This window comes from Cydia strobilella, chromosome 3, assembly GCF_947568885.1.
Source record: "Cydia strobilella chromosome 3, ilCydStro3.1, whole genome shotgun sequence".
Classification (NCBI taxonomy): domain Eukaryota; kingdom Metazoa; phylum Arthropoda; class Insecta; order Lepidoptera; family Tortricidae; genus Cydia; species Cydia strobilella.
In genome coordinates, this window is record NC_086043.1 from 22,223,821 (window position 1) to 22,240,490 (window position 16,670).

Here is a 16,670-nt window from a genome sequence, read left to right on the forward strand (position 1 = left end):
AGTGAGTATTATATTCTTTGATCTATGTACTCATCCCTTTCTTTTGGGTGCTAGTACTAGTGAAAGAAAAATATAGTATGATTTTCTCTCTATGTTTGAAATGAGACAGTCCTTTAACAAACTATAATTTTATTTATAATAGACAAATTTTACCTAAAAATAAAATTTATATTAAGTTACTTACCTTGTTCCAAGCCTTCAAATTGGAGATGGCAACATTCGTTTCTTACTGGCAACACCACAGTTCCGATGACGTCAGGCGCAATACCGGCTTTTATGGCGGGTTTTTTCCATGTTTTTTACGAATCCAGCTGGCAGGCTGCGCGCCAATGCTCAGACCATTGGACTCTCAATTTGATTACCTTGACCTACCGTCCAATATGATGGTGGACGGTAGGTAGCCACTGTAGATAGACTGGTGGCAAAATAGCCACTGTGGGTAGACAGGTGGCGACGTTTTATTATGTAAACAAACACAGTATTCAGCGCAGCTGTAGGTACTTGTTTTGTTTACTGAGGTAGCACGGTATTTCATTGACATAGCTGAAAAGACAAGCTTAAAACTAAACCCTACTGCTGAAATAAAAGCTTTAATAAACAATACTTACTTTTGCTGAAATATAAGTATTATGAATATGATAAAATGTGTATGTGAATGAAATTAATCGTGTAAGTATAAAAAACCTAAAATTTTACAAATTGCCAGCAGGCAGCAATGGAATCAGGCTTGGAACAAGGTAAGTAACTTAATATAAATTTTATTTTTAGGTAAAATTTGTCTATTAAGTTGACTGTACCTTGTTCCAAGCCTTCAAATTGAGAAGTGTTTGTTATCGACTGCTGGATGAGTGAGGATTGGTAATATTCAATAGATCGCCAATGTGAATAAAATAATAGATAGACTTATAAGGAAATCTGTATTGCATTAAAATAAAAATCAACTTTTACACATAATTGGTATATGACATATGACCTTATATTAACATTGATTAGAATGCGTGAATCATATCGTATTAAAACATCTATCTAAAGGATTAGAATGTGAATTATGAGTGCTAATTGTTTTTCTATAAAACTTGTGAAATGTATTAGCACTTTGCCAATTGCCTCTTTCCAAGATATCATTAATATTATGATTATCAAGCCAGCCAGACGAAGCAACTGCGGAACGGACACTACCCGCACTACTGTTTATATTAGCGTCTTTAAGGACTGCCTTTATCCATCCACCAATGATGGTTCGTGAAGCTGGCTTCACAGGACCACATATAGAAATAAATAGATTATTTATATTCCCTCTTCGGTTCTGAGACAAGGAAATTAATAATTTTATCCAATAAACGGGATCAATATTTTTATTGTAATCACATGTTAACAATTTCCAACCAGATTGTCTGCGCGATGCAGTGTCTGTCTTGGAACCGAACTCGGGCCAAAATATAATATAGTCAGAATCAATCTTACAACTGGAATCATTTATACTCAATAACGTCAGATCATGTACGCGTCGCCCTGAACAAAGCAATAACAAAATCGCACATCTCTTAGACACCTCAAATAAACTGGTTTGTAGAGGTTCGTTATTCTCTAAATAAGTACATAAATCTCTAACATCCCATATACTCTCCTTACGAGACATTGGTTTACTCAAAGCTATAGCTTTCAAAGCCTGGCGAACAACTATATGCGAGCTAAGCGGTGGGCCTGAACGTACGGGACAAAAAGTTGAGACAACCGATTTGTGTAAGCAAATTGTACTATGCGATAACTTTTCTACCAGGTGCAAGTCTGTAATAAATCTTGCCAAATCTTGTGGTTCTGGATTGTCTCTGGCGACATGATGGGCAGTACACCATCTGCACCATCTTAGCCACGCTGGCTTGTAAGAAGCTAACGAGGATTTTCGCCAACCGCTTGCAAGTAAATCCTTTTGCTTATCGTTCCACGTACCTAACAATGCGGCCCACCCTGTATCAGCCAGACTTCTAAAGCTATCCGCTTGACATCGATTGGAGGTCTCAGAGTCTGTGTGTCTACTAACCGGTTCTCCAGGTCCCAAATTTCTCTTGGAGGGGCCAGGGATCGGCTCTTCAGGTCGCTGCGCCAGAACACCTTCTCCCAATTCGGCACGATCAATAGGTACATACCCTCTGCGTCGTTCAGGTGACCGAGAACTCTCGGGATTAGACACGGGGGAGGAAATATCCACGCCAGTTGATACTCCCATCTCCGACTGAACGCATCGACGAAGAACGCATCTGGATCCGTCTGGTCTAGAGTCGCATATGTCGGTACCACATGAGCTCTCCTCGATGCGAAAAGGTCTATTTGAGGAGTACCCCAAACCTGGAATATCTGGTGCGTCGCTGGAGACAGCAGGTGCCACTCCGACTGACCGCGAAACCTTGAAAGTCTGTCTGCTTCCGTGTTGTATCTGCCGGGAATGAACTGGATTGTCATGTGAATGTGATAGCGGTCCAATGCATCCAGCACCCGGTAAGTCATCTCCATCATCTGCTGTGACCTCGTACCGCCTTCGTTGCGCAGATATGACACAACCGTTCGATTGTCCGACATAATCATTAGAGACGATTGCGTCAGTAAGCGGCTCTGTGATGTTATTACCTTCTGCACTGCCATCATCTCTAGGAGATTTGAATGTTGACGCGCCTCCCACTGCGACCATTGGCCAGCTAACTGCTTGTTGTTGAGCAGAGCGCCCCAGCCCTGGCCTGACGCATCCGTAGTCAAAAAGAATTGGGGCGCTGGAGGATGAAGAGGAGATGTGGCAGCTACGTGGTTGATCCACCAATCCAGCTCGGTGTATAGGACTACTGGAAGCTTTACCTTCGCTCTTGGAGACATGTGCAGCAGCTGGTTGCAAAACGTCATCAACAGCCTGCTGTTGAGTCGACCCCGCGGAACAACGAAGCTTGCGAAGTTCACTAGACCCAGTAAAGATTGGACCTGCTTTAATGAAGCGCACCTGCGATTTACCATCATCCGGCATTTCTGCACAACATTTTGAATCTTGGCCTCTGGAAGACACTTCAGGTTGCTCCAAGGGTCCCAACGAATACCCAGGAACTCCATGGACTTCTGGGGATTTAACACGGACTTTCCGTAATTTACAGTCCAGCCTAGACCCTCGAGGATCTGAAGGGTGAGTCTTACTTGATTCTGAAGCAATGAACGGCTCTGGGATGCAAGAAGAAAGTCGTCCAAATATACGATGACCCTGATACCGCGAGATCTCAGCACTTCCGCAATCCAATTTGTGACTAGAGCAAATGTCCGCGGAGAAGATGCGAGGCCGAACGGCAAGGAGGTCACCTGCCAAAGCCGGTGCTGAAACATTACTCTCAGGAATCTCCGGTGTGAGGGCTTGACCGGAATATGAAAGTATGCGTTGTGGAGATCGAGCTTTACGAGCCAATCTCTTGGTTGAAGAAAGTCTGGGACCTTGTACATATTGATGAGGTGAAATTTGGCCACATATACGTACTTGTTTAGTTGTCTTAGGTTGAAGACTGGGCGTACGCTCCCACCTTTCTTCGGAACCAGAAACATGTTCGATACAAAACTTGGGGTCAACGAAGCCGGCTCTAGCACACCCTGTTCTATCATGCCTTTCATTTGAACGATCATTTCCGGACTTTCCTTCGTGGATAATTTTGACGAAAGTCTGGAGGGGTGAACTAGAGGCGGTTTTTTGACAAAGGGTATCTGGTACCCAGACAAAATTTTGATTATGTAGTCTGGAGCCCCCATGGCTTTCCATTGATTTATAAATAGCTCCAGTTGACCCGCTTGGAAGCTGTGATAGTCAGTCGTAGCGCCTGCGAGATCGCTTACCTTGCCTGTTCCTGTAATATTTGTCGCTTCGCTGATTGGATCGAAATGGCTCGGCTTTTCGCTTTCTGTCCTGAGGAGCCCGGGCGGGAGCAGCAGAGGGCCCAGAATACACGCGGAAACTAGAATAGTCCGCAGCCTTCTTGCTCTGCTCCGGCTGTGAGACTCCTTGCGCAGGAGCTCGTTTGCTAGCAACTCCTTGCGCAGGAGTGCGTGGACAGAAAAATACCTTGTCAATTCCGCCATTCTTCGTTATACAGTCAGAAAACCGCTTATCATCGAAGAGGTGCTCCTGTGTTGGAGGGATCTTTCGAAGAGATTCCTTCATGTAGCGATCCTTGACGAAGTTCAATACTCCATCTCTCCGTTGCTGGATAATGTCTGCTCGACGGCCACAGACCATCTGCAAGAGGTCCAGGTGAATGCGAGAATAGTCACCCTCCGAGAACACCTCGTTGATTTTGTCTGCTACCGCCTCAACCGTGCAATCACCCTGCGAACTTATCCAAGACACGAAGGTTTCAAAGCCAGCTTTCAATTTCTCATTTTGTATGATGAGAGCATGAGACACAGCGGCTAGAGTCTTTTCCGTAACGGCGAGGGCACGGTTACGATCAAAAGACTTTATCATGTCATTACTCTCCAAATCAGTAAAGCCAGGAGATGACACGTACGTATTTTGAGCATCTATGTACCGTACCTGTGACCAGTCGTTTGAATTGAAATGCTGCAACTTGTCCAAAATATCAGCATGCTCCTTTGAGGTTATCGCGCCCGACGACTTGAGGGTAGTCTCAAGTTTAAAACTAATATCCTTTGCAGGCCCCGGGACAGGCGCCGGAGGAGCCTCTGGAATTTCCAGATCCTCAGGCGAGACAATTGATAGCACGTCTGAATCACTGGAGTATTCCCGCGGGCGAGTAGAAAAATTGTCACGTAAAGACCTTACCTCGTGGGCTAATTTGGACACTACATCCTCTAACCTGGCCATGCGCTCGTGCTCAGTTAAAGCCGATGCGCCCGGATCATGTTGAACACTATCAGGATTTGAACTATTCATATTAGAACTGAATTTATTTAGAAAATACTTCGAAAATTTTCTAAGCTAATTTATAGGTGTTTCCTCTGCCAGAAACAAATCGCCAATGATCTGAGCATTGGCGCGCAGCCTGCCAGCTGGATTCGTAAAAAACATGGAAAAAACCCGCCATAAAAGCCGGTATTGCGCCTGACGTCATCGGAACTGTGGTTTTGCCAGTAAGAAACGAATGTTGCCATCTCCAATTTGAAGGCTTGGAACAAGGTACAGTCAACTTAATATACATATATTTGAGACAAATAGAAGTTAGACCAAGAAAAGCCTGCAACGATTTCAATAGCATACGCAATACAAGTGTTATTTATACGTCATAATTTCATAGAAGTTTGACGTTTAAAATAACACTTGCACTGCGTGTGCTATCAAAATTGTTGCAGACTTATCTTGGTCTAACAAGTTATTTAAGAAAGAAAATTATTCATTTTCATTCTTAAAAAAAATGCAGTATGATGGAATGAACGCTTGAAGCGCGTGTCCGACTTGCACTTCCTGGCCGAATTTAACTTTTAGAGACACTCCTTAAATAATCCATTATTCATGTCATAAGTATTTGCTTGATTTGACGAAACCATAGTACTGTTTCCTAATATAGAATTACTTCGCCCCGTGAACTCTCTAACCGTTTAATCTTTTTGTTTTTAGTATGGCTTCCTTCACGCATCACCCAATAAAGACTACCTAAGTATATCAACTAAAAGAAAGTTCTAGTGTGGTTCTAGTCTAAGTTTTAGTTTAGATTAGACCCCTTAGCCAAGTTTAACCGGCCAAGTGCTAGTCGGACTCGCGCACGAAGGGTTCCGTACCATTACGCAAAAAACGGCAAACAAATCACGTTTTTTGTATAGGAGCCCCACTTAAATCATTTTATTCTAATATTGTCTTCGGTTACCGCGATAGTTACTCATGAAATAAAACTATGAAAACGGATTATATCGCGTATATTGAATTTATAATACATCCCGACGTTTCGAACTCTTTACAGCGTTCGTGGTCAACGGGTGACAGTTTTATTTCATTTTATTCTGTTTTTAGTATTTGTTGTTATAGCGGCAACAGAAATACATCATCTGTGAAAATTTCAACTGTCTAGCTATCACGGTTCTTAAGATTACAGCCTAGTGACAGACAGACAAGCAGACAGACGGAAAGTGGAGTTTTAGTAATAGGGTCCCGTTTTTACCCTTGGGTACGGAACCCTATAAAGCACCTAGAACGTTTTGTTTATTGTTTATTATCATTTAATGCTTACATGTACATTGATGCATAGAAATACATGGTGTTATATTTATTGTTAGGAAGCGTACATGTTACCCTGTGAGGGTGTTACAATATAATTGCAGCTGTCTTACAATTTACTTATAATTACTAATTTATATAACAATACAACTTATACAACATTTAGGTAGGACTCTAGTATTATAATTAAATTACATTTACAATAGTTTATTCAATTAATATAGTTAGGTAACAACAATAGGATATTGTGAACATTTTAATATTGGTTTCAGTACCTGAGAGGTAGGTAAATGTTGGTTAATGTTGGAGCAAATAAAAATAATTTCAATTAAGTAAATCGACGAAAATCGATACAGATAACTACTTCATACTTCATTCCATTCACGACTGTTAATTACGCGCCTTAACCCCAGGTAGCAAAATGACGTCAAATGACGTCAGCGACGTCATAATGACGTAAAAATGCCGACATTATGACGTCGCTGACGTAATTTTACGTCATTTTGCTACCTGGGACCTAACATTTTTTATTCTACAAAACGAGTTTTCCACCTAATAAGCGTCATCAATATTAGCGTATTGGCGTAGTTTAGCATCAATATTATAACTAGATAACTATCTATTCGGTGGCCCTATCAGCGCCCATTGATATCAAAAAAGCCTATTATTTTTATTATGTGCAAATGTGCAATGAATGAGCCTGGCAGTCAGTAACCGCTCGCCTTGGGCAACGGTCGTTTAAGACGCGCGTTATTTAAAAAGTTTATAAAAAAAAAACAAATAAATAAAAAGTTAAAAAACTTCGATAAGTTTTGTTTTCTGATTTGGTGTATCAAAACTAGTGATGTGAAATCAAAGTTAAGTTCTTTATTAAGTGACAACGTTTTTAATACTTCACTGAAAATATACACCGGCAAAAGTAAGTTTGTTTTAAAACTTTTATTTATCTTGTTTTGATAACAAGGTTAGTTATACCTGCGTGAAACCTGTTTCGTATCTCTGTTGAAAATGTTGAAATCCGGACTGCATCTGTGGATTCCGTGGAAAGTTTGAGGTTACCAATATTTTCTTCGACGTAGGGCTTAGAACGCACTGCGGTTTTTTTTTCTTTCTAAGCCTAAAACGTAGTCTTTGGACGTAAGTAACTATTTTAATAGGGTATAATATTCCTATGCATCGCGTATGTGTAAATAAAAATAATCAAATATCCATACAATTTGAGCCCATTTCAGCTCTCTATCACATCATCATCACATCGTGGGCCAGTATGATGGTCCATTGTGTAGAGGAGCCATAATGCGTAACTTAGATAGACACTGCGATTAATTATTTCTTGCGGTTTCAGTTTAATTTTTTGCGGTTTTTCAGTCTTGCAAGTGCGTGTGCTTATGAAGCATGCCATACATTACACTTTTAGCGGTTCTGACACCGCAAGAAATTAATCGCAGTGCGTTTGCGTACTACGTAGGCGAACAACAGGCGAAGCGGCGCGCGGCGCGGCGCGGGGTGAATCAATCCTTTGACACCTCTATAGAAGTGTCCTACGTTTGACGATCTCGTTGCGAACGCAAACGCCGTGTGCCCGCCGCGCCGCGCCGCGCCGCTTCGCTTCGCGTTCGCGAGTGTTCACTTACGTAAGACGCAGCGTTAGAGTTAAGGGGCCCACTGATTATCAGTCCGCCGGACGATATCAGCCTGTCAGTTAGAACAAAAAGTTGACAGTTCCGAACAACTAACAGGCTGATAGCGTCCGGCGGACTGGTAATCAGTGGGCCCTTTTAAAGTTTACATCCTGAGATAAACACACAAGGAACTGTTTATAGTTGACAATCTCTTTGTTCGGTGTTCACTAACTAATACGTTGCCAATTACCTAATCTCTTGTATCGTTTGCGAAAAGACACCTTATTATAAAACGTTAAGAGCGTGAGGTCATACCAGTTGTGATGTGACGTCAGAAATTTGCAATTACGAAATTTTGACATTAAAAAATTCGAAAACTTGTCATATGTTAGTATGATAGAAATATTGCGTTTCCAAATAGAAAGTTTCCTTAATTTCCTCTGAATTTTTCCTGCAATTTCCAAAAATTTTTTTTAACTTTTTTTAAACTTTCCACAACTTGCACATCTGTAGATACCTATAGATAAAGTTATAAATTGCTAGTCCGTCTGCCGTCAGGATGGTATTCCACTTATCCAATTTATTTGTCCAATATGCATTGCATCTCACTCTCTCATTAAGCAAAATGTGAGACGCAAATACACATTGGACAGATGGAATACCATCCTAAACTATGCTCCAACCGACAGAACAAAGTATGAAAGTGTCATATTATATACCTTAAATACATACTTGCACATATACGTATATTCGTACTATTCATAGGATTTTTAGGGTTCCGTACCTCAAAAGGAATAAAACGGAACCCTTATATATCACCCCTATATATATATATATATATATATATATATATATATATATATATATATATATATATATATATATATCACTTTGTTGTCCGTCAGTCTGAGATCCGTCCGTCCGTCTGTCAAGATCAAGACCCTTTATCTCGGAAACGCGTGGAGGTATTGAGTTGAAATTTTATTTATACCATATACTTATGGTCCCTTATAGCTGTGAAAAAATCAAACTTCTTAGTTAACGTAAAAACAAGATATGGCCGTTTATGCCGCAAAAAACGTATATTTCGACACTCTCAAGGGATTCAAAATTCCCGTTGACCTAGAACTATGAAATTTGGCAAGTAATTCGTCTTATACTACAAATACAGGGAAAAATCTGAAAATTGTAAATCTGTAAAAAAAAGATAAAATAAAAAATTGTTAAATTTGTACGGAACCCTCGGTTGGCGAGTCCGACTCGCACCTAGCTGGTTTTTTTTCTGTGGAATGAGTTCCCTGACGAGGTTTTCCCGAGAGTCTACGTATGGGGTTCTTCAAACAAGTGCGAGTCGGACTCGAGGGTTCAGTACCTACAAATTTAACTTTTTTTTAACTAAGAAGTTTGATTTTTTCACAGTTTCAAGTGACTGTAGATCTGAGTATATGGTTTTAATTTCAACTCGATACCTCCACGCGTTCCCGATAGCGAAGCGGCGCGGCGCGGCGCGGGGCGGGCCCACGGCGTTCGCGTTCCCAACGAGATCGCCCACGTATAGGTATCAAAGGATTGATTCACCCCGCACCGCGTCGCTTTGCTTCGCGTTTGCGTGTTGTTCGCTTACGTAGTACGCTGCTTAAGTATTGTGTACCACAGACCATGTTCACCCCTGGAACAATTTTTTTTAGATCGTATTTTGTAATTTAATTTTTTAAATGTATGTAGGCCAGTATGTTTTTTACCTTTTGTGTGATCTATAAACCTCAGATCTCTTCTCAGTACCTGCTGAAGAATGGAGCGGCCGGGAACCAGCAGTGAGCGAACTCCTCTAGTGCAGCCCACGTATGTCTTCGAGTCCAGCATAACACGGCGCTATCGCAAGCGACTGAAGAATTGCCAGTGCGCCATCTGTGTTACTATACTGTGAGTTATTAATATAAAAAAACGGCCAAGTATGAGTCGGACTCGCCCACCGAGGGTTCCGTATTTTTTAGTATTTGTTGTTATAGCAGCAACAGAAATACATCATCTGTGAAAAAAAAGCTATCACGGTAACCGGACAGACGGACAGCGGAATCTTAGTAATAGGGTAATTAGGGTCCCGTTTTTACCCCTTGGGTACGGAACCCTAAAATGCTATGTGCCTCGCACAGCTAAACTGTGGAACGATCGCCTGCGGTATTTCCGAGCCGATACGATACGATACGACCAAGAAAAGAGTGTACACCCATTTTTAAGGCGGGCAATGCACTTATAACCTTTTGTGTTGCGGGTGTCCATGGGCGACGGCTATCGCTTACCATCACGCGATTCGTCTGCTCGCTTGCCTCCTTTATCATAAATAGTTATTTGTTATACAAGGGTGCAAAGTTGTATTTTACCCGCGAGTGTAGAATTGAAACACAAGCAAGCGAAAGGATTCTATAGGTGAACCACGAGCGAAGCGAGTGGTTCTAAAATAGAATCCTGAGCGTAGCGAGTGTTTCAACACACGAGAAGTAAAATACATTTGCGCCCGTGTATAACACAAAACTTTTCACCTCACTATAGCGAGGAAAATTCAACATCCACAGGCGTTAGATCATCTTCATCACTGGAATCACTCATTTCTTTACGATATTCTAACAGAAAACTCTGGAAGTTGTGTATTTTTACGCGAGTCGGTGTGAAAAGTTTTTTGGTAAAAAAATTGTTGACAATGTTGACATTTCTGACGTATGAAATGATTGAAATGTCAACGATGCGTTTTGAAATTGCATCGACTCAACTTGTGCGTTCAGAATTATATTTAACATCATTATAAAATTTCTTATGGAATTTTAAGGTTTATGACTTAAAATCATTAAATAAAGCTAAATTTGGTATTTTTCATTAGATTCTCAAACCATTTATTTAATGATAATTAATATCGAACGAATCATTATCATAAACGATTTACGTTTTGTTATCTATCAAGCTACTTAAACACGCTCCATCCAAGGTCAAATTACTTTCCCCACTAGTGGATAAAACGCGTTTTTCCCCGCTTGTATTGAAGGATAAAAGACAACTTTCCGAGCTAGTGAGGGGAAAAAATACATTTGCCCCCGTGTGTAACACAAAACTTTTCACCTCACTATAGCGAGGAAAGTGCAACATCCACAGGCGTTAGATCATCTTCATCACTGGAATCACTCATTTCTTTACGATATTATAACAGAAAACTCCTGAAGTTGTGTATTTTTACGCGAGTCGGTGAGAAAAGGTTGACAATGTTGACATTTCTGATGTATGAAATGTCAACGATGCGTTTTGAAATTGCATCAACTCAACTTGTGCGTTCAGTATTTAACATCATTATAAAAAACAAACGTTTCTTATGGAATTTTAAGGTTTATGACTTAAAATCATTAAATAAAGCTAACATTTGGTATTTTTTATTAGGTTTTCAAACCATTTATTTAATGATAATTAATATCGAACGAACCATTATCATGAGCGTTTTACGTTTTGTTATCTGTCAAGCTACTTAAACACGCTCCATCCAAGGTCAAATTACTTTCCCCACTAGTGGATAAAACGCGTTTTTCCCCGCTTGTATTGAAGGATAAACGACAACTTTCCGAGCTAGTGAGGGGAAAAAGAAATGACATAGCTTAGACGTATATCTATCTAAAGCCAAATTCATATTTCATACCAGTTGATCCATATCATTACTTGGGTCAAAATTCTTAACGTTGTCCCTGACCACTCTGTCACGCTTCTATTTTTGTCTTTTATCAAATAAATAAAAAAAGTTGAGTGCTTTCTAACTAGATAATTCTCTTGAGAAAAATTAAGAACTAAATTTCACCCCACACAAAAAGCTCCACTCGGTCACATTTTATTGGGCACAAAAACAAGACGAAAAGAATATTAACCCACCTATCTCTTTCATACCTACATCTTGTACGGTCATCTGACACGTTTTGATTTGAAGGGCAACTGTTGTGTGGCAAGATGACAACCGTACATCGATTAAACCAGATTAAACACTAAACGAAAAAAAGAAATGTATCGCGATGACAAAGGCTACGAAAAGTCACGTGACTATGTCCATGCATTATTTAACGCTGCGTCTTACGTGCGAACAACTCGCGAACGCGAAGTAAAGCGGCGCGGCGGGCACACGGCGTTCGCGTTCGCAACGAGATCGCCCACGTAGGACACTTCTATAGGTATCAAAGGATTTATTCACCCCGCTCCGCTCCGCGTCGCGCCGCGCCGCTTCGCGTTCGCGTGTTGTTCACCTACGTAGTACGCTGCGTAAGCGAAGTGAAGCGGCGCGGCATTCTAGCGTGTATCCTTAAAGCAGAAGACCTAAATGTATATACATAGACATATAAGATTGTATCTAATAACGACATTTCTCAACAGCGTCCTCCTAAGCATCATTCTCCTCGTCACCGTCTCCTACAACCTCGCTGAAGACTTCAACGGTGACGACTTTGACAATGACACCATTCTGCCAATCGTTATCCCCGTTGCCAACGGATCCAAGCTGAATATGGTTGGCATTGGCAATCTGAAGAGTTCTGGCAACAGAACAGTGTATAATCTTACGTCGATAGAACCTAATTTACTGCCGATTATGAACAAGAAATGGCCATTAGAAGGTGAGTAGTTTTCTTTAATTCGGTTCTCCGGGGTTGGTCTGTGTGTGGTTTTAAGAGCTTATTACACTATACTAATTTAGTGACTAACAAGAGCAGGGGTCGGCAACAGGCGGCCCTCGGGCCGCATGCGGCCCGCGAACCCCTCACTTGCGGCCCGCGAGCCTTCTGGGCTATTTTGTACATAATTTTGACAAACGACAATACCTGATAAAGTCATAAGTATTAACAAAGTGCGGCCCGCGTCAATTTCGTTAACTACTATGTGGCCCTTGGCTGCTAAAAGGTTGCCGACCCCTGAACAAGAGGGACGATCATTTATAGGTTTAGAATAGCCTTCAAAAGTATAAAATTCACCTCAATGAAATAGTTAATGAGGTTAAATAATTTAAATATACTTTAATTGGGAATTATTTTATGCCTTTTCCACTTATTTAAAGACTTTGGTAGGTACGGAATTTAGTTTAATTGATTATAGAACCGGTCTTCCAAAAACCTCTATCTAAACTAGTTTGTTTTAGCCCTTGACCCTACGAAGTGACATGTGAAGATATTTTAGTGATGCAATTTGGGTTTATTTTAAGATTCTGTTCCAATCCGAAGTCCACAAAATAGATGATCGAAATATCTTTATCTGCTCTATATACTATCGCTCGAATATACAAGATTACAAAATTTCCATTTTTGTTTTTCGCATTAGGCCCAGTACTTACCTTAATAAAATCTGACGATGGGGCGAAGATTTCAACTCGACCTTTCTCCACAGAAACCCCCACAGCTCCCTGGCCAACCACACCCCCGGCCGCCGACATATCTGCCGCTGTATCTCGCGGCAACGCCGCGCTTGCCGCGCAACAGCGCGCCGAAGCCGCGCGTACGGCGTTAGGCCGGAACACACCGGCGCACCGCGCGCAGCGCGCCGCGGCAACCGCTGTTGATGTCAAGCCGATGGCTGACGCCGCGTATGCGGCTGAGGAGGCTACTAAAGTGCTTGTTAACGGGTAATAATCCTACTTAGCTTGACAGTTAAATGAAGACGCACTCATCATTCATTATCCCCGCTAGAACGGTCCGGGGCCGGGCCAAGTAGGTTTTAGCACTTCGGTTTTCACCGATTACCCATTGAAAACGATGTGTCGGAGGCCTCGGCCCGGACCCGGACGGTTCTAGTGAGAGTCATCCTTTAATCTCCCTGAGTTATTTAATAATAATACACATTTTGTATTTTTACGCACTGTATGATTTTTCCTACCCCCCCTCCCATGCACGCCTCCTAAAAACACTGCTTTCCTGCACAGCTGACAATTACACTGATTTAAACTTTCACGATTTTTACTCATTATTATTCACAACGACGGGACTTAATCGCGTAATAGTTATTTACGATACAAGTGCGAAAAAGAGGAAATTCTAAACGAGTGGCGATAAATTAAAACACGACCGCAGAGAGTGTTTTAAATCGACACGAGTTGCGAATACCTATTCGCACGCGTATCGTACAACGTTTTACAGTACATATGGCCCTTTAAACTTTCGACATATGCACGAAAAGTGCTCTTTTACGCACTAGTGCGAGAAAGTAGCACCATATGTACTGTAAGATAAGTTTTAAATTTACCTCCGACGTTTAGGACGGCGTTGTCCCCGTGGTCTCGGAGAAGACCTTTAATTATGGGAATTTTAAAACTTATTTTACGCGATTAAGTCCCGTCGTTGTGAATAATAATGCTGACAATGAAACAATTTAACCTACACTTTTTTTACAAGTATATAAAGGAAACGTTACTACAACTGTGCAAGTTGCGGAGTTTCCAAATAGCTGTGAAAGTAAAATGGAAGATTGCCATTGCCACATACTTATTTATATTTTAGAAACTTTGCGCCGGCCAAGGGTAGGGTACCATACCTACCTATATTTTGTAACACCGTGCCGAATGTCTAAAAGTAAGCATATAATAATTATGAAGCTAAATCGCATGGCATGTTCGAAAAGATCAATCTAATGAGTGGTATAGGTACTGAGTGATTAGTACGAGATAAATATTGGAAGGGAAACTTTTTTATAATTTTCTTGTGACCCGAAATATTTAATCATTCCTAAACTAAAGGTAAAATAAATCCATTACAAATTGCCAAAATAAGTACTAAATCTCTTTCTGGCTTCCGTGACAAACAAAGTAACTTAAGTAAATTCTTCCTCTAGTCAAAGATAGATATAACTCCGTAATAGATGGATACAGTCTAAGGAAAAAACGTGATTCGAAAATCACGAAAATTTGATTCTCGATCAGAGGGCGCCACTAGTTTTGGCCTGCACTCGTATAGAGGGCGTTGATTGTTTCGTTTGTTATTTATAATTTTAACGCATATCAGTGAAAGAACATGGGTCAAAATCATAAAAATAATTAATGCAAATAAAAAAATCATTTATCCATATTTAAATACATTTTATCGTATTTTATAAATATTTATTTTTAGTTTTGAAGTGTGTCGACAGATGGCAGTGAATTTACTGGGGTTACAAAATTTACTATGACAGTACCGCTCTAGTATAAGTTACTCTATGCTCTAGTAAACAAATCATCGTATAGTAAAAGGACCATTTACTGTGATCTAGTTTAGTATTGTAATTGATTGTCTCCAATTGGTATAAACGGAACGGATGTCGGCCATCGCTGATAGATACAGGATCATCTTCCTCGCGTTGTCCCGGCATTTTGCCACGGCTCATGGGAGCCTGGGGTCCGCTTGACAACTAATCCCAAGAATTGGCGTAGGCACTAGGCACTAGTTTTTACGAAAGCGACTGCCACCTGACCTTCAAACCCAGAGGGGAAAATAGGCCTTGTTGGGAACCGGTGTGAAGTTAGCGGCCAAAAGTTGGCGGCCAAATGTTAGCGCCAATCAGCCGCCAACATTTGGCCGCCAACTTCACACTAAAATTAACCTACCAAATTAAGAAGTCCGTAATAAATCTCTCCATACATAACAGAAATGGTATAAACATAAATTATTAATATAGAAAAATAACTATTTACTCAACGTTAAGGCGTGCTTAAGGCAGTGTCCCGTTAAATCATGATATTTTTTTCACCTAACTACTAGATCGATGATTGGGGTCGCACTATATATATGTCTCATTAGATATGTAATAGGCAATTCAAGTCAGCTTTTAGTAGAGCTGTACCTCGTTTAGTTTGGACGCTATGAGTCTGCGGCCGAAATATGTCTGAACTTGTGGAGAACTATGTGTTTAAGATTTAATTTTTTTCACCTAATTTCTAGATCGATGATTTTGGTCGCACTATATATGTCTCATTAGACATATAATAGTCTATTCAAATCAGATTTTAGTAGAGCTGTACCTCGCTTAGTTTGGACGCTATGAGTCAGCGGCCGAAATATGTCTGAACTTGTGGAGAACTATGTGTTTAAGATTTAATTTTTTTCACCTAACTTCTAGATCGATGAATTTGGTCGCACTACATATGTCTCATTAGACATCTAAAAGGCTATTCAAATCAGATTTTCGTAGAGCTGTACCTCGTTTAGTTTGGACGCTATGAGTCAGCGGCCGAAATATGTCTGAACTTGTGGAGAACTATGTGTTTAAGATTTAATTTTTTTCACCTAACTTTTAGATCGATGAATTTGGTCGCACTATATATGTCTCATTAGACATCTAATAGACTATTCAAATCAGATTTTAGTAGAGCTGTACCTCGTTTAGTTTGGACGCTATGAGACAGCGGCCGAAATATGTCTGAACTTGTGGAGAACTATGTGTTTAAGATTTAATTTTTTTCTCCTAATTTCTAGATCGATGATTTTGGTCCCACTATATATGTCTCATTAGATATCTAATAGGCTATTCAAATCAGATTTTAGTAGAGCTGTACCTCGTTTAGTTTGGACGCTATGAGTCAGCGGCCGAAATATGTCTGAACTTGTGGAGAACTATGTGTTTAAGATTTAATTTTTTTCACCTAATTTCTAGATCGATGATTTTGGTCGCACTATATATGTCTCATTAGACATCTAATAGGCTATTCAAATCAGATTTTAGTAGAGCTGTACCTCGTTTAGTTTGGACGCTATGAGTCAGCGGCCGAAATATGTCTGAACTTGTGGAGAACTATGTGTTTAAGATTTAATTTTTTTCACCTAACTTCTAGATCGATGAATTTGGTCGCACTATATACGTCTCATTAGACATCTAATAGGGTATTC

The 16,670-nt window shown here is 40.5% G+C and overlaps 1 protein-coding gene across 1 annotated transcript in view; it reads left to right on the plus strand.

The window, feature by feature from the left end:
- Positions 1 to 6,961: 6,961 nt before the first annotated feature.
- Positions 6,962 to 16,670, plus strand: part of LOC134756114 (chorion peroxidase) — a 79,070-nt gene continuing 69,361 nt past the window's right edge. The window contains exons 1-4 of the mRNA XM_063692927.1: positions 6,962 to 7,106; positions 9,589 to 9,732; positions 12,205 to 12,443; positions 13,207 to 13,441. Coding sequence (XP_063548997.1) covers positions 9,602 to 9,732; positions 12,205 to 12,443; positions 13,207 to 13,441 — 605 coding nt within the window. The 5' untranslated portion in view covers positions 6,962 to 7,106; positions 9,589 to 9,601. The remainder of the gene's footprint in view (positions 7,107 to 9,588; positions 9,733 to 12,204; positions 12,444 to 13,206; positions 13,442 to 16,670) is intronic.